At 45.0% G+C, this 24,463-nt stretch overlaps 1 protein-coding gene and 1 long non-coding RNA gene across 3 annotated transcripts; both read right to left on the bottom strand.

The window, feature by feature from the left end:
- Window positions 1-3,980: 3,980 nt before the first annotated feature.
- On the bottom strand, window positions 3,981-21,138 carry LOC146201507 (uncharacterized). 2 transcript variants are annotated; one of them, XM_084583116.1, is made up of 8 exons: window positions 21,067-21,138; window positions 14,236-14,347; window positions 10,036-10,217; window positions 9,713-9,955; window positions 9,345-9,516; window positions 7,731-7,879; window positions 7,174-7,269; window positions 3,981-4,561 (listed from the first exon to the last, which is right to left on the bottom strand). In XM_084583116.1, the coding sequence occupies exons 5-8, from the start codon at window positions 9,455-9,457 to the stop codon at window positions 4,530-4,532; spliced, it is 390 nt and encodes a 129-aa protein (XP_084439242.1). In that variant the 5' UTR covers window positions 9,458-9,516; window positions 9,713-9,955; window positions 10,036-10,217; window positions 14,236-14,347; window positions 21,067-21,138; the 3' UTR covers window positions 3,981-4,529. The 2 variants fall into 2 exon arrangements, with proteins under 2 accessions (XP_084439242.1, XP_084439243.1); XM_084583117.1 differs by lacking the exons at window positions 14,236-14,347; window positions 21,067-21,138 and adding an exon at window positions 12,839-13,008.
- A 673-nt stretch (window positions 21,139-21,811) lies between these two features.
- Window positions 21,812-24,171, bottom strand: LOC146201506 (uncharacterized). The gene is made up of 3 exons (XR_014701650.1): window positions 22,767-24,171; window positions 22,574-22,673; window positions 21,812-22,023 (listed from the first exon to the last, which is right to left on the bottom strand). It is a non-coding gene; the product is annotated as an uncharacterized LOC146201506 (long non-coding RNA).
- Window positions 24,172-24,463: the final 292 nt, after the last annotated feature.

The following is a 24,463-nucleotide window of genomic DNA, read 5'->3' as shown; positions in this document are numbered from 1 at the left end:
CCCTGCCTGGACGCCACTTCACCTGTTCCCCACGCACTGAACGCACACACTATCACCAATAACAAATGATCGAGGTGAACTCCTTCGCTTGTTTGCACTGCGAACATTCCTCTCAGATCTGGCATTTATTGCATCTTGCAGATTCGGTTTCAACAAAGATAACCTTGTGCGCAACTTCCTCCTCAAGAACAGTTCATCTGGCGATTGGCCGGTGAATGTGTGCGGTGTTGTTCTGTAAGCGAACAGAAAGTTATCTATCCTGTGCTGCAGTGATCTGGACCTTTTGTTCTTCTGGTCTTCCAGCAATTGCTTCAACAGCAACTGTTTTACTGTTTGGACAGCACGTTCTGCCGAGCCGTTCGACTGAGGATGATATGGCGGAGTAAGCGTGTGCTTGACCCCGTTTGTCAAAAGAAACTCCTCGAATTCTTTTGCACGAAACTGCGGCCCGTTACCTGTGACTACCTCTATCGGCAGGCCATGACTTGCGAACAACGAGCGCACTGTTTCGATCGTGCTTTGCGCCGTCGTTGACGTCATGATTTTTATTTCCAACCATTTGGAATAGGAATCTATAGCTAGAAGAAACATCTTTTTTTCCTTTTCAGCAAAGTCTAGATGTACCCTCTCCCAACTGCCTGTGCACCACTTCCAAGATGAAAGCGGCGCTAGTGGCCCCACGGATTTGGTGCTTTGACAAATTTCACACTGCTTCACTGCTCGTTCGAGGCAGTTGTCTATCTGTGGCCACCAAACCATTGACCTCGCAAGTGCTTTCATCTTTGTGATACCGATGTGTTGTTCATGTAACAAGCACATAACTTCACTTTGAAGCGACTGTGGTACAACGACTCTGTTGTTCCACACCAAACAGCCGCAATCGACTGAAAGCTCAAACCGCCTAACGAAGAAAGGCTGATAAAGTGTGCCCACAGCACGCGGCCATCCGTGCCATACCATTTCACGAACAGTACTAAGAAATGGATCTTTCACAGTTTCCCGCTCAATATCTTTCGCAGTTAAGGGGAGTTTACTAACGGGCGAAAAATAAAATATTTCTTCTGCCTCGTCACCGGCTTCAGGCAGTGGAAGGCGTGATAAGCCATCTGCATTGGCTATCTTTGTTCCTGCTCTGTGCAAAATGCGAAAGTTGTAGTTTGCAAGGAAAATTCCCCAGCGATGCACGCGAGCTGCAGCGACTGCATTTGTGTGGTGCTTTGCCTCAAAAATAGCGGTGAGCGACTGGTGATCGGTGATCATGTTGAACTTACACCCATACAGATATTTATAAAATTTCTTTACTGCAAAAACAACAGCAAGAGCTTCTTTTTCCACCTGCGCATAATTACGCTCGGCAGGAGTCATTGATCGAGATGCGAACGCAATCGGTCGCTCTACGCCCTCAATCACGTGCGACAGCACCGCGCCTAAGCCGTAAGCAGAAGCGTCACATGTCAGCTGTATTTCTTTCTTTACATCATACAGTTCCAAAACCATGTCTTCACTGATCAAATTTTTACACCGTCTGAAACATGAGTCACACTGGCTCGACCACTTCCATGTGCTGCCTTTGCGCAACAGTTGATGAAGAGGTTCTAGCAAGTTTGCTAGGTCAGGCAAAAATTTGGCGTAGTAGTTTACTAGACCCAAAAATGCCTTTAGTTGAGTCACGTTAGTTGGTTGAGGCGCTTCTCGAATCGCCTTTACTTTTTCTGGTGTTGGGTGTACGCCATGCTTGTCTAGCTCATGTCCCAAGTAACAAACATTTTCTTGGAAAAATTTGCATTTCCCTGGGTTTACCCGGATGCCGTGTTTACTGAGCGTTTGTAGCACTTGCTCGGAACGGTGATAGCACTCCGTCAGGTCTTTACCTGCTATTAACACATCGTCCAGGTAACAGGCAGTTCCAGGTATGTTTCGTAACACCTGGTCCATCACGGCCTGAAACATTGCAGGGGCGCTTGCCACTCCGTATGGCAGTCGCCGGAACCTGAACAGTCCCATGTGCGTGTTCACCGTCAGTAATTCTTGTGCCTGCTCATCCAGCTCAAGCTGCAGGTAAGCCTTAGACAAATCCAGTAAAGTGAACACGGTCCCTCCAACCAATGACGCGAATATGTCCTCTGGCAGAGGCAGTGGTCTAGTTCAATACCCCGATTTACAGTCACTCTGTAATCCCCACATATCCTAATCTGCTTTTCTGCTTTCTTTGGGACGATCACTAGCGGTGTAGCCCACGCACTGTGCCTCACTCTGTACACCACACCAGCCTTCTCAAGTTCAAGCAATTCATTCTCCACCTGTTCGCGCAATGCATATGGTACTGGTCTCGCCTTACAAAAAACTGGCTCTCTCTGACAGACCTGACAATGAAACTGTGCACCTGCCGATTAAAAAAATTAAATGAAACAGAAGCCAATCCGTGACACATGATAAGGATCGATGAGTGGGAGATGGAGTTGCAAAAAGCCTTATTAGCAGCAGATCAGAAGAGAGCGCTCCGAGATGGAATCTGGATGAAGGAGGAAGTCAAGAGCACAAGGGCCACAAACACTGAACTGCATAACAGATCATGGCTGGCAACACTAATTCGAGCAGGGCAGATTCCATTAACAGTGACCGTTCCACTGTATATATGACACAAACCCGAAAGCAGTTGAGAACTTTATGGAGCCAAGGGCAAAGGTCTGCACTCATTACAGTGACAAGTGCCAGTGTCAATGAGCATATGCACGGAAGTGCAATCGACAGAAATGTCTGACTGGTTTAGTTGGCAGGTGCAGATTTTGTGGGCCCGAATCATGGATGCAGCTTTATTTCTGTGAGCTGCATCAGCTAGTTTTCAAAATTAACATGGACCAAGGGGCAGCAGCTGAGAGGTGAGGAGCTGTGGGGATGCGGAGCTGGAAAACTGAGAGGGAGGGGGAGGGGCTTGCGGATTCAGATGCTTATAGACTGGAATTGAGATGGAAAGTGACGGGGCATGTCTGGGTGGCAGCGATATTTCTGGGAGATATCTGAGGGCTATGTGCTCGACAATGCCAGGAAAGATGGCCGACCCAGGAGCAGTTAAAGCATACTGGGCAATCATGAGGCATGCCCCACTCTACCAGATTTCAGTAGCGAGGAGAATACAGAGGCCTAGGATAGAAAAGGTTGGTGCTGAGTTACCGAACGCTGCAGTTCACGATAGAATAGACTTGTGGAGCGAGATCCAAATTTCCAAGTTCGCATATGACAGCATGAAAGAGCGATACAGGGGCCAATTGGTGATGCAAGGCAATAGGTCAGCACGGCAGAGGTGCAAAAGCCTCCAGTACATGTGAACAATATGCGCGAGTGTCTGTGACGTAGGGGTAGTAGTGACAAGTGGACTAGATGAGAGGGGCTGCCCTGCATATTAAATATGTGACTGCTGTATAGGGAAGCTGTGGAAACTGCTGGAATATACGCTGGCTCTCGACTTCCTCAAAGCAGTGGTATTTCACAATCAAGGTGCCCGTAGTATCACAGCCCTTGCAAAGAAGCAAGTGGAACACTCCTGCAATCGCCTTTCAAAATGTGGCCTGCCTTCTCAGACCTCACACTATGGTCAGGGGTGTGAAACTCCCTATACCTCCCAGCGGCCACGAATTAGACGCCAATACAGGATTATAGCGGGAGGAGGCGCGTAAAAAATGGACTTGAAGGGGGAAGCCGTATAACGGACTGGTCCAAAAAAAACGGTGCGCTGAAGGGGGTGCCGGTAGGTTGCTTCAAGCAGCACGGGTAGCGCGCTCGCGTGCGCCCGCGCTTGAGAGAACGCTCTGCCCGTGGATTTTCTACTGCATCATCGTTCAGCCACGGCGCGACCGGCTCGCGGCAGGAACAGTGTGATGGAAAGAAAAACCACAAGCATAGCGCTCTCGAGGGCGCAGGCGCTCGCGACCAAGCGTACCCGACTGCAACAAGAAATAGCACAGAGAACAGCAGATATCGTTTCTCTTTTTTATTAGCTGCACTTGAGACAGAAAATGAAAAGATGCGATGAGGTATCCCTCACACACACACACTTTACATAGCCAACAGTTTACAGTAGGGTTCTCTGTTCTGCGCTAACATTGTAAACTTGCATGCTTGCTTTATCACTACAAAAGAACCCAGTTTGCCGGCACTGCTTCTGTCAGCATGTGTACAGTTGATATGAAATTAAATAAATGATGCACATATTCATTCTTCGCATTCCATACCATCAAAGCAATGTAGAAACATGAGCAAATACCTGCGTTCTAGTTACCTAGTGGTTGGTATTTGATGCAAGTAATCACATGTCACTGTGCTATACATAACCAAAATGCATGATTAAAAATTTACACTACCCTTCCTGGAAGAACCGTCTTCAATACGCACTTACGTCTCTCCACAGTACATGAAGGTAACAAGTTCAACAACACGAAACACAGCAGATATCGCCAACTGTAATGGCCAGCACAATTAGCAGACGAGATGGGTCCACGGAACTGGAGGTGCACGCAGACAAGTCTCTCGTCTCACAAAGGGGCGAAGAGCCAGCAGGAATGAGCTGCACAGAGTAAAAGAACCGCAACAAAAAATTACGACTTTGGCCGATAAGCCAACACGCAGAGAATTCACAGCGCTAGGCTACGCAGACGACCGACGCAGGCGACGGTTCTAATTCAAAACGAGCGGAGTCATAACGGTCGCAGCGGTTCACGTGAGGACGAAGCAAGCCATGCAACGGAGTCGGCGGCGCCGTTAGTGCGAGGAGAAAATTTAGGCGCAAGGAAGAAGTCCTCCTCTCAGCTTTTTCTTTCCTCCTTTCGCCCTCGCTTGGGAGAATTAGACGGGATGGAAGTGCCGCTGACTTTCCGCGGCCTGCTATGGTATCCACTGGGTGGCGAAGGCCTAACACATCTTGGATGAACACAACACAGCTTTTAGTATGGGACTGAGCATGCACCTGAAGTTGCTTTTTGCCAAAAGCTTCAAATCTTCCATATGTCTGAAGCATGAAGTTTTCTACTGAAATTTACTAATTTTGTTAGGTCTTCCTCGTGTGTGCCATCCCAGTGCCATACTGTGGCACAGAAATAAATGATGTTCGTTAGCACCGCAGTAGGATGCCATCTGTTATGGGTCCTGACACGTTGCCACTCAACTTCAAGTTACCACTTGAGGTGCCGGAAAAGATGTCAGGGTCATGGGGATAAGCCATTACCATGAGGAGCGATGCTGAAGCTTCGTTACTTGCCGGGTTGAGTCACAGTAGCAGTCTTTGTGTAGTGACTGCTGCAAAGCTCTGTGGTGCAATGCTTGTGTACACCGTTAGCGACATATCAGGACAAGGGCAATGGAAAAGCCCGAGCCTCCACCTACCACAAAGATGTTAGAGCTAAAGGCGTTCACAGCACACACGTAAATTCACTTAAGCACATACCACACAAGGCCCATGCACAGGGCCACACTGCACGTCCAGGCACACGCTGATACGATGACTGACCACAAGCATGCCAGACACACGTCGTCCACATCATCAGGGTTCACCCAGTAATAGCAGTATTATAGTTCCATGTTGACTATGTGAACAGTCACGGTTGATAATTACTGCTGTTATGAGGATCAGTTTCCAGGGAACAATTACAAAGGCACATCACCCATACAGTAAAAGCTCATTATTTTGAACTTCATGCAACCAGAAAAAAATGTTCGAATTATCAGATATTTGAATTATCAAATGGCCTCAAAAATACTGACAAGAACTATTTGCATTATGGCAAGTTTAGTGTATTTACTCTGGTAATGAACCCACTTGCATAATGAACCTATCCACGACTTTTGCCGCTGAGAATTAAAAAAAAACCCAACTCATCCCTCTGCTTCATGTCGTCGCAGTCTCCATTGCATTTCTTTGCAGCATAACATCACAATGCGAGTTTCGATGGAGGCGAAACCCAGTGGCATCCGTACGCTGTGCAATGACAGTGCTTGGTAAGGACCCCCAGGAGGCCGAAATTACTCTGCAGCCTACCATTACGGCTGCCCTTTTTCTTTGCACTTTCACTCGCACCTTCCTCCCTTCGGCGAGATTCAGGTGAAGTGTGACAGGGGATACTGTGCCTTTCCTGTAAACCAATTATTATTATTACTGTTATTATTACGGGCATCTTTTCACATTAGTTCTAGCGATGAAGGGGGAAAGGAGTTTGCCGAGAGCCAGCGGCTGATTCCTCCCTGGCACTCACACTTTACAGTGCAATGCCGTAGCAGCAGTGTACATCGGCAGCCTGCGTAGATTGCAAGGCTTCATCGCACGATGCACTGAATGGCAGTTGATGAGTGCACATTTTAGGAGTGCGTAGAAAACCCACTACTGCCGTGTAGCACATAGAGTTCAGGCTTCAGGAGTGCTATTTTGACAATCATGTAATTGTAACCGACACAGCCTAACCAATGAGAGACCCGTAGCATCCGTACTATGCCACAGCCCTACTTATCCTGACTAACAGAAATACTTTTCCGTATTGCTGAATTAAAGCGGGTCAAATTTACCAGCATTGAGTTGCAAGTCTCTGAGGTCACGCGAAATAGACAGCAAGCAGCCACAACCGGCACCCCACTACCTTCCTGTGTTGTCTGCCGCCTCGCTGGTGATGTAATGGTTAGGTTTTACTCATTCTTCCATGGCACCTGGTTTTTTTTCCTTGTCCCTGTTTCAGACACAGCTGCATAATTATGCTGCCTTAAGCAGGGGCATTTCTTTGGCAATGTTCTCGGTGCCAGACATGGTGCAGTGCAGTTCAAATTATCTGTAACGGAACCAACTCTCTTTCAAATTAACAGGCTTTTTTGTACAGAGACCTCTATGGAGCTTGGCCAGACCAAGTAGTGCAGCTCAAATTACACGAAAATTCGAATGATGGAGGTTCAATTTATTGAGCTTTCCCTGTATGTAGAACCTGGCATGGGCCAAAGCAGCAATGGAGTAAACTTGCTCTGTTGCCAATTATGATCCACCCCACTGATGAGACAGGAAATGCTTTCATATTAAAACCACAACATTGATCTTCACTGAATATTAGTCGATGCCCCTGGATATCACATGACAGCCCTACACCTGGAATCTTAATAGGTGGGCTTCCACAAGTTCCACTTTTTTGACTGACTGGAACCCACTTGAAAGGGATGGTGGCTGAGGTGACAGGTCGAGCGACAGCGAGTTGCCAGCATTCAACCGGTCGTCAACGGCAGCGAAAAGGCGGGCCACGTAGCCTGCATGAGTATTGAAATGAATTAACTAAGGTAAAGATATACAGGATGCAAATGACACAGGGGTTCGGTACAGAAGAATTTGTTGCTTGAATTTAGTTCTGTGCTTTGCTCTACTTTATGACTGTTCATGAGGGTGACAGGTGTAGGCAATCACTGCACATTTTCCAAACCTTGCACTGGAATATCAAAGCTGCAAACTGGTAACTGACTTTCAAAAAAACATTTGTGCACTCAATCTCAAAAAATGATGCTTGTGATGACATCAGGATATCAGTGCATTTGGGGCAGGCCGTACATGCAGGGTGCTGGTGATACTTGCTGCCCTCAGCTTGCCGAAGTTATCATGGCACTACTCTGGTACAGCTGTATGGTCTATGACTACCATATATAAATACCAAAGGAAGACCAAATGCAGAAATTTCATGAACTGCATGCTGGAGGAAAAGCAACAGTTAACACACCAAATGTATGCTGTTCCTTGAAGGGGCAAACAGTGGCTTCACCCTTCCTGGCCTTGGGGTGCATGACCGGCCAGGGCAAGTCTCCCCTCCTGGTCACCACTTGACTTCGGTCTACATTTTCATTGTAGCGCAATGCAGAGATTGCAGTCCTGCATTAAATTACCAAATAAATACAACAGCTATATAGACTGAATAGAGATTCCAAACAAACCCTGCCCCAATCACACTATTTCTGCATGCATATATACAACAGAGACAAGCATCATGACATTTCTAAAAAGTAACATCAACTAAACATGAAGGTGGCAAGACAGTGCATTTCAGTGACTTGAATAAAGCACAAAAGGCTGTCCTTGTTGCTATCTTAAGTATGTTCAGTAGTGCAGTAACACAGCTTAGAGATTTTTAAAAAGATGATAAAAAATTATGAAACTATCCTTGAACCAAGTCAAGCGTGTTAGTTATTGGTCAGTGGCTCATGCACTGCTTCAATCACTGCTCGATTCCGCACTAGATAAGCTTCTCGACAATGGGCTAGCCTGGCTTCTCATTCGATGGTACCAGCAGCCTGTCTTGCACAACTGCGGCCTCTATTGTAGCGAAAGTGGCTGCCTCTGCACCATGCTGCCTGTTTCTGCCACGCTGCTTCGTGGACCTGCCCATTACTATGTTAAAGCTGTAGTGTTTGATGGCCTTCTGCTCCTTGAAATGCTTCTGAACCTGGGGGTGGCGATCAGTAACTATCTCGCCGAGCTTCACTCTTTTCTGAGCAAGGTGCTTCATGGCCCTCTTCAGTCCCTCCAGCTCCATGTGCACGTTTGAAGGCATCTCGTTAGACGCAGCCTCAGCCACATTCTATACGAGTATGGCATGTTTACCTGGGTTAACTGGAGAAGCAACACAGATGGAACTTCATGAAGATGATGATGCTCACTGCACAGTCAGAGAGCCTGTTGCAGTTTTATCCAAGGTGTGGCAGTTACAGTATAGTGCTTTTATGCCTGGGTGCCAGGGAAACATCTGTTCGTTCTGGCACAGGCTAAAAACCGAGCCGTGGCAATGTTTTCTGCACAATTTCGTTACAACCGAGGTGATGTTACACACTGTTGCTATGCGATGGATTCGCTTCATTGCCATGGCGACCACCAGTTTTCACATTGCAGAATAATACAACCTTGACGAACATGAGCAGTAGAATGAAAGCTTTTAATTCATGTGCGATTATTCTTTAACCGAACAGAAATTACATTTTTCCAAGAGGAATGCTAAAAATGGCTTTGCTTCCTTATCACTTGTCTGTACACATAAGTGAAAGCCAGATTGTAGCCCATTCTGCAGGTGTCTGAAGTCAGGCTCATGTTGACATGGTTCCGGCATTCTTCATATTTTTGTGGACTAGCTAATGTGTTGTGATACGAAGTGCTGTGAAAATGCACATTGCTTTCCAGTTGTTATGTACTAAGGACCCACTAACATTTTCAGGTACAGCACATTATATATATGAGCCACAAATAGCTTTTGCAATAGCAATTACAAAATCATAAAATACAAGAAACAGAGGCTGCAGGCAACACAAGGCCCCCCTGTCAACTAAACAGTTCCCCACAAACATACCTTGCAAGCATTCCATGGTGTGGAAAGGCATATGCCTTCGGTGCAAAATGGTTTATGACCACATGGAAGGACTCTACACAAGAGGTCTGGAAGTTCGGAGACAACTGATGCATGTCTTTCAGCAGCTGTGGATTCGTTACAATGGTGCAGATCTTAAAGAAGGCATCTGAACCTGGAAAAAAAGGGATCAAATAATGCCTTGATAGAGTGCAGAGGCATTAAACCATGAAAGCCTGCCAAATACTGTTTCTGTAATGAAGACATTAGTGGGTATTGATTTTGCCTTTCTTATGGCAATCATGCGAGGAACCCTTACAGATCACAACAGACGCCTGAATTGAAAGCTAACAGCAAATATGAAGTATTACTATGATAAATCCATTTCCGTGGCTGCAGCTTGTCGTGGTCAAATCACTTGTAGAGACTGCTGCAGTGTCGGTGTATGTCTTGAACATGGTTCAAGAGAGACAACCACATGGCCACTGCAGTGTCTCCATTTCCTGTGCCGGTCTCGGCAGCATAGTACACATGGCGCACAATGGACTTCCGCCACTCGCCAAGCACTTCACAGACAGTACATATGGCAGCTGCCATAGGCTTCTTATTCAGCCCTACAAAAAGAAAAAATTCACTGCTATAGAAGGTATCATAGCTGCTTTTTTTTGCATTAAATAACTGCAACAAGCCTGACCTTTGACAACATGCCAGATGTCAGTGTAGTGTTTGATGGCCTTCTGCTCCTTGAAATGTTTCTGAACCTGGGGGTGGCGATCAGTACCTATCTCACCGAGCTTCTCTTTTCTGAGCAAGGTGCTTCATGGCCCTCTTCAGTCCCTCCAGCTCCATGTGCATGCTTGAAGGCCCCTCGTTAGACTGCAGACAAATTGCAATTTCAATACATTACTTGAATTGTACATGAAACAAGGATTTCATGCCCAGCTTCATAACAGCATAAGGGGCTGTTTCTACCTTTTCTTTTAATTTCTGCGGTTGAGCAAGGTTTTTCACGATTTAATACAGCCATTTTATACTGCCCTTTTGATTTAACAAAGACGCTGACAGGCAGGTGAAAATGAAAACTAAATCTGGGGCAGACTAATTTCCATATGCCATTTTATGCCCAAACGTTGCTGGCAAGCTTCACTCTGTATAAAACCTGCATTAAATTCACTCTACTGCCAGCCATTTGTGTACTATAACTAAGGCGGTGCGACGAGAATAATTAACTGGTATGATAACTGTCCCAGCAAAAACCTCCCAGTGCATTATGTTTTCTTCATAGCTCCATAGACAGGGTAGGTGCACTCTGAAGTTATGGTAGTTCCATTTCAAGAAAGATGCACTAAAGTTTGCACAGTTAGAATGTTACCAACTGTGGGAATTAGCATTACAGAACTGTGGCACTTCATTATCAATGTAGTATATGCAAAACCTTAGCTGCACGACTTTTATTTCAATCACATGGTTTATGGCAGTCTCTAGCAGGGAGTATGTGCCATACTTGGCACTGTAGCCAGGCGAGTCAGCTCGACTGTCTCCTACCAATTTGGCCACAGTACTGGATGCCTTCAGCTGTCTCACCAGTGCTTCCTGCTCTTGCTTCCAGACCTAGCAAAACAAAACAGCACTCTATAATGTGTATGATTTCCATGTTGGAAATTGCGTGACAGCAACTGTCTTACAGACGTGGAATCCAGATCGAGGCAGCATTGCCTTGCCCAGTAAATGCACGTATAATGCGTAATGGCATACTCCACTATGGCACTCCCTGTTATCTGCTTTCAGACCATAGCCACTGCTTTCTCTCCATAGTGGCTGACAAAATTCTTCACTCGTGCTACATGCTCACAAACTAACCATTCTAAGAACAGCAGCCACATGGAATGTCTTAACCATACACTCATAAATATCCTCTTCATATATACATAACCTAGTATCACTGGGGACTGAGATGTTAGCAGACGAATTTTTGGACTTTGCCCACAATACTTATATCCATGATTCTGCCAGGTACTCTAATGCCCGTCACACAAGCAAATTTAATGTCATTCATATCGAATGACAATAGCATCTAATGTCATTATTCTCCTGCTACACAAGAAAATTTAATGTCAGGTTCGAATGACATTCTTCATCGAATGATTTTGGGAAACTCATTCGCATTCGACCGCAAACCAAATGTGTACTCTTGACGCCAGATACACAGCAGAAGCAAGTAACGCAACAACATATTCTGCGCACAGTGAAATTTAAAAATTATATTTCTAGATTTGTTTTAAAATCTGTTAATTTAGGTATAAAATTATTCGCACTGCACGCTCTTGTGGAATGGCATTACTCTCGATCACAGCAATGGTCCAGTCATGGCAGCAACTCACAATCATTTTGGGCTCTATTCCTTGGTGGCCGCATCTCCCCGTATGTTTATCTCAGGACTATTTAACGTTGTTACTGAGCTTCTCACAGTTTGGACGTCAATTACATGCTCTACGTGTCTCCATACGTCTCTGCACTGTGTATCTGCACTCCGCTGTGTTCAGCCATATTGTTTGTTTACATTCATCGAATTTGTAGGTGACTCTATATTTGACTTGGATAAAAATTTTTATGGCTAAAGTGCTACAGCTTAGCCAAAAGTAATGTTTTTCGCTTGAATTACCGTACAGAAATGTTTTGATCAGCTTTAAAATTTTACACAGTGATTTCAAATGCCTTATATGAGCACTGATGTTCCTTAAGTGCAGTATTTTTTTATAGCTGATCGTACTGTCACCATTTGCGAATGACATATTTTACCGTGTAGCACTGAAAGAAACCGAATGACATTCGATGCATCGAATGACATTAAATCTGCTCGTGTGACAGAGGTATAACTTCTATCTGGACAAGACCCATTACTGCCCTTTCACCCCTTTTTGCTTGCAGCATGATACATCACTACCTTATTCGTGATGCCATAGCCCAAAACAACACTGCCTCCCAGGTTGCTTGTATATGCTCTCCATTTCCTAAGATTATCAAAAATGCTTTTACAACAGTCACAAGCACTGTGTTCTCCAGAATTCTGTCTTTTTCTGGCTTATACCCCACCGTGCGGGCATGTGTGAAAATATTTTGCCATGTCACATGACCCCGTTAGTGTTTTACGAGTGACCAGTATCACATACAACATTGCACCCCACATCCCTAATTCCTGTTCACTCCACTGCCTTTCAAAAGCACCTGAGGCTTGTCTCAAGCCTAAATTAGTACTACACATCGCCCACCTAGTATGTACGGAGATGACTCTGCAGAGGACAGAGTTACCAGTCTACAACAAAGTGTATTGTGATGTTGAAGACCACTTTACTGACAGTGAGTGCTCATGAGTGTCCTTCAAAATTTTGGACATTGAGCACCACACAGCACACAGTATTTGTTGAGCCCTCCCCGTAGTAATATAGTCCGATTAAATATGGCCTGTAAAGTTCTACTAGGCAATAAAAAATAAATACCTGCTTCACAGCAGGAATCAGCACGGATGTCTGGATTTCAATAACACGGAAAGTTGAGCTAGTTGGTACATATTTTGAAGGAATAACAGCGCGGAGACAAGGGACAAGGAAGAAGACAACACCTGCGCTGACTATCAACTGCAGTTTATTAGAAAGAAACACGCAAAAATATACTCTTTTCACAACCAATAACGCATGTGCAACACCAATCGCCAAACAGATACCTCAGTCTTTTGAATCAAGATAGATTAGTTCACAGTCATGAACAGATACGTAAGCAGCCCTGTGTAAGCAGCCCTTCTGTATCTGTTCATGACTGTGAACTAATCTATCTTGATTCAAAAGACTGAGGTATCTGTTTGGCGATTGGTGTTGCACATGCGTTATTGGTTGTGAAAAGAGTATATTTTTGCGTGTTTCTAATAAACTGCAGTTGATAGTCAGCGCAGGTGGTGTCTTCTTCCTTGTCCCTTGTCTCCGCGCTGTTATTCCTTCAAAAAATGTCTGGATTGCGGTCGTAGGTCCGCTTGAAGCAGCTGATGCCAGTATTCTCCAGAAACCACGACTGTGTGGGGCTGCACACAGTAAACAAGATGGCAGCAGCAATCTCAATGTTGCCAAGGGGAAACTTTCTCCTCTTCAGCTGGCTGTGCCACGTGTTTATGTGCCCGTCCTGACATCTGGTTGTTACAATGGCAAGAGAGTCACACACCTGGAAAGCAGAATTCATGGAATGCACTGCCAGCTATACAGCCACACCACTTGACAGGGTGTGCCACAGGTAGCCCTTTTATCCTCCTGAGGCATGGCAATCACATTTGTGCATGCAGTGTAAATGCTGTCAAATTGTGCAGCAGGCGCAGCATGCACAATTTAGAAGGGTCTGAAAAGCCTGAACTTGCACAAACAAGGTAGACGAGTGCAATTAATGCGGAAAATCTGTTTCACATTGAACACATGCACGTTTTATGGTAGTGCTTTTACACCTGTGGTAGGCCTGCCACATTTTCGTTGGTATTCCTGAGATTAGCGCTTTAAATTGCTTAGTATAGGCTGATTTGTTCAATGATAAGTTCTTGTGAGAAAAATGGCAAAAATGGAATAGATTACTTTGAAACCTGCGTCAAGACAGTGTGGGGATATGATGACTTGACAGTGCAAAATGAGCACCAGCAAAGATGTAGGCATGCTCCCTCATAAAATCTGAAGCTTTTAAAGCTTTTGCTGCCTGGTTAGTAGTTTGCCCCTGAAGGGAATACAAAAGGCCTAGGGTTACATGTTGAAAGAATGCTTTGTCACAACGCATGCAGGTATAATATGCACTAATGAAACGGTTGATGTGACAAGCTAGGGCATAAAAAAAGCCTTGGTCACAAAAACAAGCATCCCTTGCATACCTCAACTGACAATTCTGCAGGAAGGTGACAGATATGGAAAAATTTTGTCAGGTCCAGCAAGCATTGTTCATACACCATGAACTTCCTTGTGGAGGAAGGTTCATCTGATGACCTGCAAAGAAAAATTATGTTGTAATCTTGCAGGCAAACCTTACCCTCATTGTGCACTCCGAAAATGGAATGTTTGGATGCCTTCAAACATCTTGAGTATCTAAAAGCTACTCTTGTCCCCATTTGGCTTCATGTTTACACACCAATTTTTTCCATCTACCTTCATACATTTTATACAGGGCGAGACATTTGCTACCAGCAAGCAAAATGTTCACATGATCTCAGGTCAACCACCCACCACTCCAACCATATGCCCACCTGAGGCTTCAAGTTCGGTTTGCTTTACCTGGGGGGGGGGGGGGGTAACTGACTGATGTGGCTAGTCAGCCCAGGTGAAAATTTCTTGATGGTTTCTTGCTGGAAGTTGCTGGTTTGTGCTGGAACCAGCAGGTAGCCTGCTGGATGTTGCTGGTTTGTGCTGGAACCAGCAGGTAGCCTGCTGGATTTCTGCTGGTTGTACTGGTTCCAGCAGGGTACTTGCTGGTCTTCTACTGGTCCCAGCAGGTCACCTGCTGGCTGTGCTGGATCCATCAGTGTGCATCTACTGGTCCCAGCAGGCGACCTGCTGGCTGTGCTGGTTCCAGCAGGGTGCTTGCTGGTTTTCTTTGCTGGTTCTAGACTTTTGCTGGTTTCTTCCGGGAATGCTACTGGAACCAGCAAGTCACCTGTCCACGCTTACAAACGCATGCACTGGAGTTTGTTCACACACGTAAGAACTTGCTGCATCCTCCTACTGCGAGCTCATTCATTCAACAAAAACATAGCACGGAAAGTATATACCAGCTTTTACATTATGTTTCTGCTCCGTGATCAAAATATCACCATAGCTGTGAAAGACAGTTTTTAAAAAAGCCAATCTTTTTTTTTTTGACCAGTAGCCGCAGTGTTTTGCCACTATGAGGTATTGCAAACATCAAAGATGCAAAAAATTTTCTTATCTCGACGATCTTGTTTATCACGGTGTAATGCACGAGGCTGTTAGTGCTGCTACCTTCATCTATTTGCTAGCGTAGCAGACGACGCGCCTTCGGACGATCCGGTGCAACAAACAGAGCAAATTTAATTACGCGTAAGAAGGTTACAAATAGTATTATTCGTACAATTTGAATTATTTCAGGTGTTTTTTGCCGTACCATTTAACAAGCACGCATTTTCAGCACTTAGGGCACTATCGTTACTATTCTCGGGTTGATGCTCAACAAGCCAAACGAAGCCGTTCCAAAGTTTAGACTTGCGTATTGAGCTGTGTTGTGTGCTGACCCGTATTACGCGTTTGCGAATGGAGATGTATTTTGTGCTCTTTACAATATTTAAACGTCGTCGTCAGTATGAGTTTTTTAAGACATTTTGTCTGAAACGTCTGCATAAATTTGAACCGGTCAAGGTGGTGTGGCAGCTTCTGTCAAGACCGAGAAATGTGATGCGACATCTGCAAGGCCCAGGACCTGCGTGTGTTTGGTAAGTAAAAAAGTGCATCCCAATTCATTTTTTTCTTTTTTTGTAGTCCTCGTGTAGTGTAACGTCTTGTAAAATAGAGGGTTTACAAAAGTAAGTCTGGTAACCATGAGCGGCACGCTGATCCGGCGCTGGCAGCCATATTTTGTTCGCTCCATCCGTTCGCTTTGGTATGCTTTGGTTCGCTTCATGTCCGTCCGTCAGCGCCCGCCATTCTGTCCACGCTTTTCATGTAACCTAGTGTGCTGTGCTTGGACCTTTCTTCTGTCCCTGGCAATGTCTGTTAGCAAAACCAAGAAGCGTATTTTGACAGCCAAGGCGTAGCATTTACAAACTGCTCTACGAGTCGTGCATGGGTCCCTCGTCGATCCACGCAGCATCATCTGTATCCAGATACAGTATATAGAGTTTTGTAATGTGCAGATATTTTTTTTGTCTGTGTGCCATTGCTATTTACTTTAACGACTATAAGAGACGATCGCGAGTTTGCTTGGTTTGCGCATCACCGTCGCTCATCCCACCGCTACCAGTGGGATACTTGTTGGTGAAATGAGCGAGGATGCAATTTGTTTTGAGATGAAAGAATCGTGCGTAATTTGACGTAAGTCGGACTGGCGCTTAGTACTTTCCTTCCTATGCCGTCGAATCAGTTATTGGCACAGGTCTCAGAAATAACCGGGGGTTGCATAAAAAAAAAGAAAAATGTGTCATGGTAATTTCTGCTTCCAGTGAGTGAAGACTGATAGGTGTGCAATAGGCAATGATGAGATAATAAATATTTGTAAGTAACAAAAAAGAAAAAATTGGAAATTGAGGGTTGAAAGGGCACAAAATGTTCAGAAGGAAAAGCCAGTACTTGGTGATGCTAACGAAGAAAATTTAGAATGTGTAATTGATTCATTGAAATAATTGAATGTGTTCAAAGGTGTCAACTTGCTCAGAATGGAAAGGTGATTGTTGCTGACCTTGAGTTTTGGTGTATAAAAATAAAAAACATTAAATAAAATAAAGAAACTAATAATCGAAATATAAAATAAATAAAAGCTAAAATTTCAAAAAGGCAAGAAAGAAAACGTGTGTGAGAGAGAGATGCTATCGCGTCATACCCTTGACGGTGGAGCTTAGGTGTCCCCCTAGTGTTTTATAACAGTATTATATATTATAAATCTGACTTTATGAGCACGGCCAGTTGCACCAAGCACTGATACTTCGCAGTTGTGTGAGTTGACTTTTCAAATTTCTTTTCGTTTCAGCCGAGTTCCTCTTCCTCCGAGTTCCTCGAAGCTTCCCATGACAGCACTTTCATATGAGGTTAAGGCTTCAAATGACTGATATCTGACAAAGGGAATAAACAAGAAATCGGCATATTTACAAAATCAACTGAGTTTCAGGTGGCTGTCAATTAGCGAACCATCGGGCGACTCGATAAAACGCACAAAAGTGAAAAGCAAACTTCGTTATATTATCGGCCGCACTAGCAGGTATAAAGGCACAGAATGCAAACCTGAGCTGCGCGCTCTGGACGCGGACCGGACTTCGCATGCATTATCACGTGATAACATGTTTCGAAACGGGCTGGATGTGAGCATATTACAACGCACTAGTGGGATGTCATCTTCTCCTGCTTTACTAGACGCCGCGGGTTTGGTAGCCGCTTTTGCAGCGTGCCTCGGGCGCACTAGACAGCCGTATTGCTTTCTGCACCAAGCGCTACAATTTCGTACGACTGTGAAAAGTAGTTTCGGTAATCATGCCCTTGTCTTAAATCAAATACACAATGGTAAATGCAACCTATATACAAAAGGTTTCAAAGAATGTATTTGAACTATAGCGTTTGGTATACATGCGTTGCTCCTTCTCCCATGTCCTCCATCGAAGCATAAACTTATCCTTCAAGTTAACAAGGCTCCATAGCACGCAAAACAACCTTGCTGTTTTAGGTGATAGCACGTTCTGTGAGCTAGCTCCCAGTCAGAGGGATGTGCAGTAATGCTTTACAAGATGCAAATGACACTTGTAAAACTGATTAGGATTGCAAACGAGCGGTCGCATACACGCGTATACCTTATTTCCGTGCGCATCTACGATGGTGCGCTTGCTGCAGAAGGGTACGCAGCAACATGCTGGCATGATTCTGAATAGAGCTTGGTGCAAGCAGCGACTGCTGTGATGTTAAAAAATGAAACAATTGCTTGTGTTCATTCCAATGCACCTTGCGGTGCAAGCACGGGTTCCACGAAGGCGCACGTTGACAGCGTACTCGATGGGAGGCGCGGGCGGATTGAACAAAACATCGCCGCCGCGCACAGTTTGTCTCTTTCACTAGATGGCAATAACTTTTGTAAAGCCTCTATTGGGCTTATGTCTAGCGGATTTGCGAGAGCTTATTTTAGGCCCGGAGACGAACAGTGAAGCAAGCGGGAACAGTGACGCAAGTGGGCACGAATGCTGGCACAGTTCAGCGGTGATGAGAGCCGCTTACCAGTCGAGTGAACTATCAAAGTGAGATGGTAACTTTGTCGTCCCTAGTTCAAAACAGGTCATAGCATTTTGCTGAAGTATCATTGGCGTTATTTTCGGCAAGTAAAATAATACCTTAGTTGCCCGATTGTTGGTGCCTCATAAATGTCGCCGCAAGCTGGTGAACGCTAATGCTAACTGCGATCCTGTGAAGTGCTAGAAGTTTCTAACTAGAAAGCTAGACCGAAAATGTGTAAACACTTGCCGTGGTGGTGGGTTTGCATGGTTAGGGTGCTCGACTGTTGTGCGCAAGGATGAGGAATTGAATATCGGCCACATTTCGGTCGAGGTGAAAAGCATGATGCCAGTGTGCTATTCGATGTCACACTCGGTTCTTTTACGACTTGAGCTACAGCTTTTCTCCGAAGTGGAGCGCAATGTTCGTACAAGCTCAGTGCATTGAAAAGACTGTTATTTCGCCGTAAGTTTCGTGGAAGTACTGATATCTGACGATTAATGCAAGAATACTGTATTTTTATTACTTGGCTGAGCCAAATGCTCAATGGCAAACACAATTTTGTAAATCATGCCTGTAAACATGCCAGTGAGCAAAGTTCAGAAAAATCCAGAAATCCTTGCAGATTTCTTTTTTTTTTTCAGTACATTACAGTTGTGCTGTGCAGTGTCGAGTCAGCTTGTGATGATGAAGGCGTCTTTTTTCATTGTGTCACTATCTTAAACTGACTGCATTGCCTTTAGTACTGCTAACACATAACTAGACTGTCCTTTCATGCTAATCCATTTGCAGGGTATGGGTGTATGACTTGAGTGGCATACCAAACAAGGTTAAAGGAATGTGCCACTAAGCAGTCACATCTGGCTAGCAATGTGTATACCTCTAACCTCTCTGGTAACGCCACTCCAGTTATGTGGCGTCTGCCTAAAGCAATGCACTGACACTTTCCTAGAAATCGAATTCTTATGGTTGAATGAATGAAACATCATGGGTGCGTGTGGGCATTGCTGCAGTCTGCACAAGCACATGCAAAAGTGAGCCACCCACACATTAGCAGAAGCACTGTTCATTGAAAAATTTCTCTAAACGTGGTTTGTATCACACTTGTCCTGTTCTCATGCGGATTTGCACCAAATATGTGGTTCTGGGGTAGATGCTTTCAATATCAATTATTCATCTTTTAAGTGCAGTAGCATGTGTTGGTAGCATATTTTTCTGGTCTTTTTTTTCCATGCAGCTACCTTCACGGCACCATCTATTTGGAGCTGGAGCACACCTGCTGCCGTACCACAGTCGCGAAGAGAAAATGTGCCCATGAAGATTGCAGAATTTATATGGGCATGGAAAATAAAATTAAACTATGTCTTGACTGAAACCTCTGTCATCTTTATTTTCTTTGCGCAGTCCAAGACAGCTGCTGCACCAAATTCTTGTTGCTGCGAAAGCCTCCGGAGAACAAATGCACCCAATTCTGATTATACAGCCCTTGGCTGAAGCCTAGCCGCCACTGGTTCCAGCAACTGCTTTGAATGTGCTAATAAACCAGCATTGCTGGAACCAGCAGGATCCCAGCAGGAAACCAACAGAAAATTTTCACCTGGGCTGTTTCACTGCATTAAGCCATTATAAGAGCTACTAATAATTTTCACTCCTTCATGCACATGCTTCCTCCACTCTGAGTATGCAAAGTTCAGCAGAACCGTTACATTTTGAGGATGCGTCGCTGCACAAGATCCGCAAAATGACACAGGGCTATTTTATAACGAGGCACCACTGCTACTGGTTCGCACTGCGAAAAGGGCCGTGGTAAAACTTGCGATTTTGGTTTAATTATTTAGCACTCAACACTGTGCGGAAAACAAAGCACTTGACAAAACCATGAAAAGTGTAGTTGTCACTTAGCTTTTATCTCAAATATTTAGACAACCATGTTCGGGTGTTAAATTAAAATTGCAGCAATGCAAACTGTTTTTGGTAATGCTTCTAGACCATCTATAACTTGAACTTTCTGATAATTCAACCATTTTCCTTGAAGGTAAAATTAGCGGCATTTTACTTTATTCACAATGTGACAACCACTTTCTGCATTGTTAGGTTCTGAAAAGCTGCATTTTCCTCTTCATGCAATACTACCCCTAATGTAGTGCCTACTTATGTGGCACAGTTATATTTTCAAAACGTTCTATTTTTCACTATGGTATGGTGCTACTGAACGTCCAATGTTTGGGCAAGGCCAACGTAAACGTCATGCCCTCTTGTGGGCCACTGACGTGTAAACAAAGCCAATGCATGATTTGGTATGTTGCAATGGGCTAGAGATGGGTCGGAAAGAAAAGCTGTGCAGCCGTCTGTGGTCTTTTTTGTCTGGTGTGTAGTTATTCAGTTGGACCCCCCCTCCCTTTCCTGTCCACAAATGCCCACCGCGGAGTACTCTGGTTATAATAGCATGCAAAGGCTTTCAAGATATGAAGCAAATGCTCGCGACTTTCAAACAAGCAGCTTTGAGACCAGGCAAAAATGTGCCATCTTCTAAGTTGTTCTTATTGCTTGTAAGCCTTCTGTTGAATGCCTATGGCAGCAAATTATCCTCATTCTAGGTCAGCTTGCTGAGGAACAAATCTTTTGTTCCAAAAGCCATCATATGATTGTCTACAAGCATGCCCTAAATGTATGTGCACTACTCTAAAAAAAGGTGCTGCCTGCTTCAAGCTGGAGCCTAGTTCAATTTAACACTGCTGAATGTAGTACTGCAACAGCAGTAGTTGGAATAATATTCAAAGGCTACTTACGAGGCATAAGTGTCCAGTGAGAGTTGATATGGCAGATCACGAGGGTCATCCTGATAACTTAAAGATGTCTCCATGGGCTGCGGAGTAGAACTACCGTGAGGTATGTACAGCCGCCCTGATTTTTAACAATATAGCGCGAGCATCGACCAAACTGCTGGTCAGCGCCTTATAACGGCGATAAGCGTGCAACACGGCGAGAGTTCGCGCATGCGCAAGAATGTGGAACGTCGCAAACAGATATTGGGGCAGGGCATGTGTTTTTTGTGATCCGAACAGCATAGCAGAAGACGCTCTCTCTTCGTGCGCGTGCGCGAACTCTCACCGTGTTGCACGCTTATCGCCGTTATAAGGCGCTGAGTAGCAGTTTGGTCGATGCTCGCGCTATATTGTTAAAAATCAGGGCGGCTGTACTGCAGCAGCATGGTGGTGGACAGCTCATCAGTTTGGCAGTCTGAAAATTCAGTCATGCTGTCAATCTAGACAAGACGCATCGCAAGATCCATCTATTACTGTAAAAAACCCTATACCTGTGATAAATGCTTTACAGACTTCGGCAGGTTATGTTGCTCTGTGAGCTGGTTACTTGTTAATGTGATGTAAATGTTTTAATCAGAAATTCATTATCAAAAATTGAGGCACAGCTTTGTGCAGTCTTGAAGAAAATAAATTACTATTGTAGTTGAAAAACATGAAGTATTCTGTGCAACCATGCTTTTAGCAGAACAATGCTTTGAAGTGAGCCTCTTTAAAGTGAAATGCTGCCTTACGTACCAGCCTCTATCCCCACATCCTCTGTCTGCAATCCAATTGTCCTCGTCCTTGGCTTCAGAGCAGCTTGTGTTGATTTCATCAAAACATACACTGAGCACTGCGTCTGGGCATCTGACATCCTGGGCTCCACTGCTATCTGACGTATCAGAGGTTTGCCGGCAAGTGCATCCCTTGCTGGTAATGAGCCTAGACAAGAAATACAGCATGAGAACATGCAATAAGCTTGATGAACACAATTCATGTTTCAGAAGAACGGATAGTACTTTAGGCAGTCATGTATAAAAGGATGTGGAGATTATTTTGCAGCGTTACACTATATTCTGAACACAAGTTCTTACATAGTTCAGGGACAAACCACCCCACTGAAACTGTCTATGCACAACTAATTATTGCGGCGTTGCTTTTTTTCTGTATGAAGCCCCAGGCTTCAATTTTCTTGAACTATTTGACTAGCCTTTGTAATTATCCCAGAGAAATGTCTGATACCGCCCGATTCCACTCACTGCCGCAACAAGTTGTTAACCAAAAATTGTAGAATGCGTAACCAACAGGCTCCACGGGCCCTTGAGAAACGTTTGTGGCAGATGAGTGCGCAGAGTCATAGACCTTTAGCGAATAGCGCTGCCAGAGCAATATAGCACTGCAAACACGCAGTGCTCACAGAGTACTATCCAACGCAGAACACTAAACCAAGGCTACCTGCTAGCAAGAATGCTGGAGAATTAGGCACACAAACCTGGTGTCGTAGACCTCGGTTCAACCAACTCTGACTCGAACAACTCCAGCTCGACGCTATGGGCGGACAAAGCAAGAGACGTATGCACACTGGTACATGCCTGCAGAATGTAATAGAAAACAAACGCTTGAGGCGCGATGCTTCTTCGGAGCATAGCCACATGCAGACTAAAGAAACAAAAATAAGTACCAACCTCAACCTTCAGACGTTTGGGTCCTATTGCGCAGCGAGCATCAAGAGCGGCGACATGCACTGCAGGGTGTATAGTTGGCAGTGCACCAGGCTTCAGCAGTATACGCGACTTCAAGCCCGACTTGGACTAGCATGCCGGGCTCCGAACGTAGCAGTCGTCCGCAAAGTGAAGTGAACACACAAGACTATTTCCCCTGCAGCCAGTCAGTCCGGCCAGCATGGCATATGAAGTCAGTCCATGCCTGTCGATGAAGGACATCACTGGGGAAGCGGTGAAGCACTACACTGCTGGTATTGCCTGCTCGGCCTCCTTCGGTGCTTTAGCAGAAGTCCACCACACAGTAATGCGGCATCGCAGACGGGCGGGCACAAGTAGCAGCGAAATCAAACCACGATTTGCTTCTACGCAACAGAAGGCGGTCAACACATTGCACTGTCGCTGGGCTGAAACTGCAACGCCCTTGCCACTCATTTTTCTTCTACCGGCCGTGAGCAACTACATCATAGAAGCTTGGTGACGTCACGACTCACAGCGCTTTCCAAACGTGTAGTCTGCGTCGTGATCATGTCGGTGACAATGGGTGCAGCATACTGGGCTTTTCTCCAGGCATATGAATAAAATAAAATGAAAATATGTTCCAAGCAAAGCCTGCGGATGAAACTCGCTGTAAGGTACCTCGGTTCATTCAGAAATTGAGTCGCATTGTCATCTCAACTTCAACATTTGGTGCCTCTATCCCTTTAACTTCACAGCCGTAACATATGACGACAAGGACATTTGCAACGCCTAGGACTGCTTTTTAGAAGAGATAAAAGTGCTTTGGAGATTCTGACGCGTGGAAGAAGCGAGCTGTTTCTCAAAGAGCTCAGCTTCCTGCGGAAACATGCACCATATTGAGGAAGCCTTGAAGCTGTGCAAGCTTGTCTCTCCTCGCATGACGGAAGATGACAAAGTTGGCCATCTGCTTAAAAGGTTTGCCGAAGATATCTATAATTTCCTTATCGGCAAATCAAGCCTCGACTTTGGCTGACGTGATCCAGCATGGCCACACGTTCGAGACACTGAAAATGCATCGGATAGCACCCATGTTCAGACATTTGGCGTGACTTCGGTGGCCGCTGTTGATGCTGGTGACGTAACATCGCCTGGCAATCTGGCCTCTACGATCCATCAGATCGTTCGCGAAGGAGTGAGCCAGTCGCTAGAACTAGCTTTGGGTTCCTCAGTGCTGCTGTGTCGCATCCGCCTCAAACAACCACCTTTAATGCAGTGGACATCGTTAATCCAGTGGACTTGGATGAATACTCGGGACCGCAACAGCTGCGGCAGAGGAACACGCCGAGGGTACCCTCTTTATTGCAAACTCTCCCAAAATGACAGAAAAACTAAATAAATGTGAGAGAAAGCTCACACCGAACCAGAGGTTATCACAGGCAAAAACCAATTGAAAATAAAAGAAAATGGGAAACTCCAAAGGGAAATTTAAAGAAAGCCAATCAGAAGAAAACTATGGCACAAATGTCGGGTGGCAAAAGTGGTTTTTAGGGCAGAAATGCCCCGAGACAAAATGGCTCATTGTAGAGACAAAAAAAAAACCTCAAGGTTGGATCCAGCATGCAAAGATCCTTGCGATGTGCTCTCAAGTGTCCACAATAAAGGAAGGGGAGGGGAACTGTGGGAAGGAAGAGAAGTCAAGA

The sequence above is a fragment of the Amblyomma maculatum genome, chromosome 1 (genome assembly GCF_055883805.1).
Source record: "Amblyomma maculatum isolate TAMU_Amacu chromosome 1, ASM5588380v1, whole genome shotgun sequence".
Lineage (NCBI taxonomy): Eukaryota > Metazoa > Arthropoda > Arachnida > Ixodida > Ixodidae > Amblyomma > Amblyomma maculatum.
This window is presented reverse-complemented; position numbering and strand designations above follow the sequence as displayed.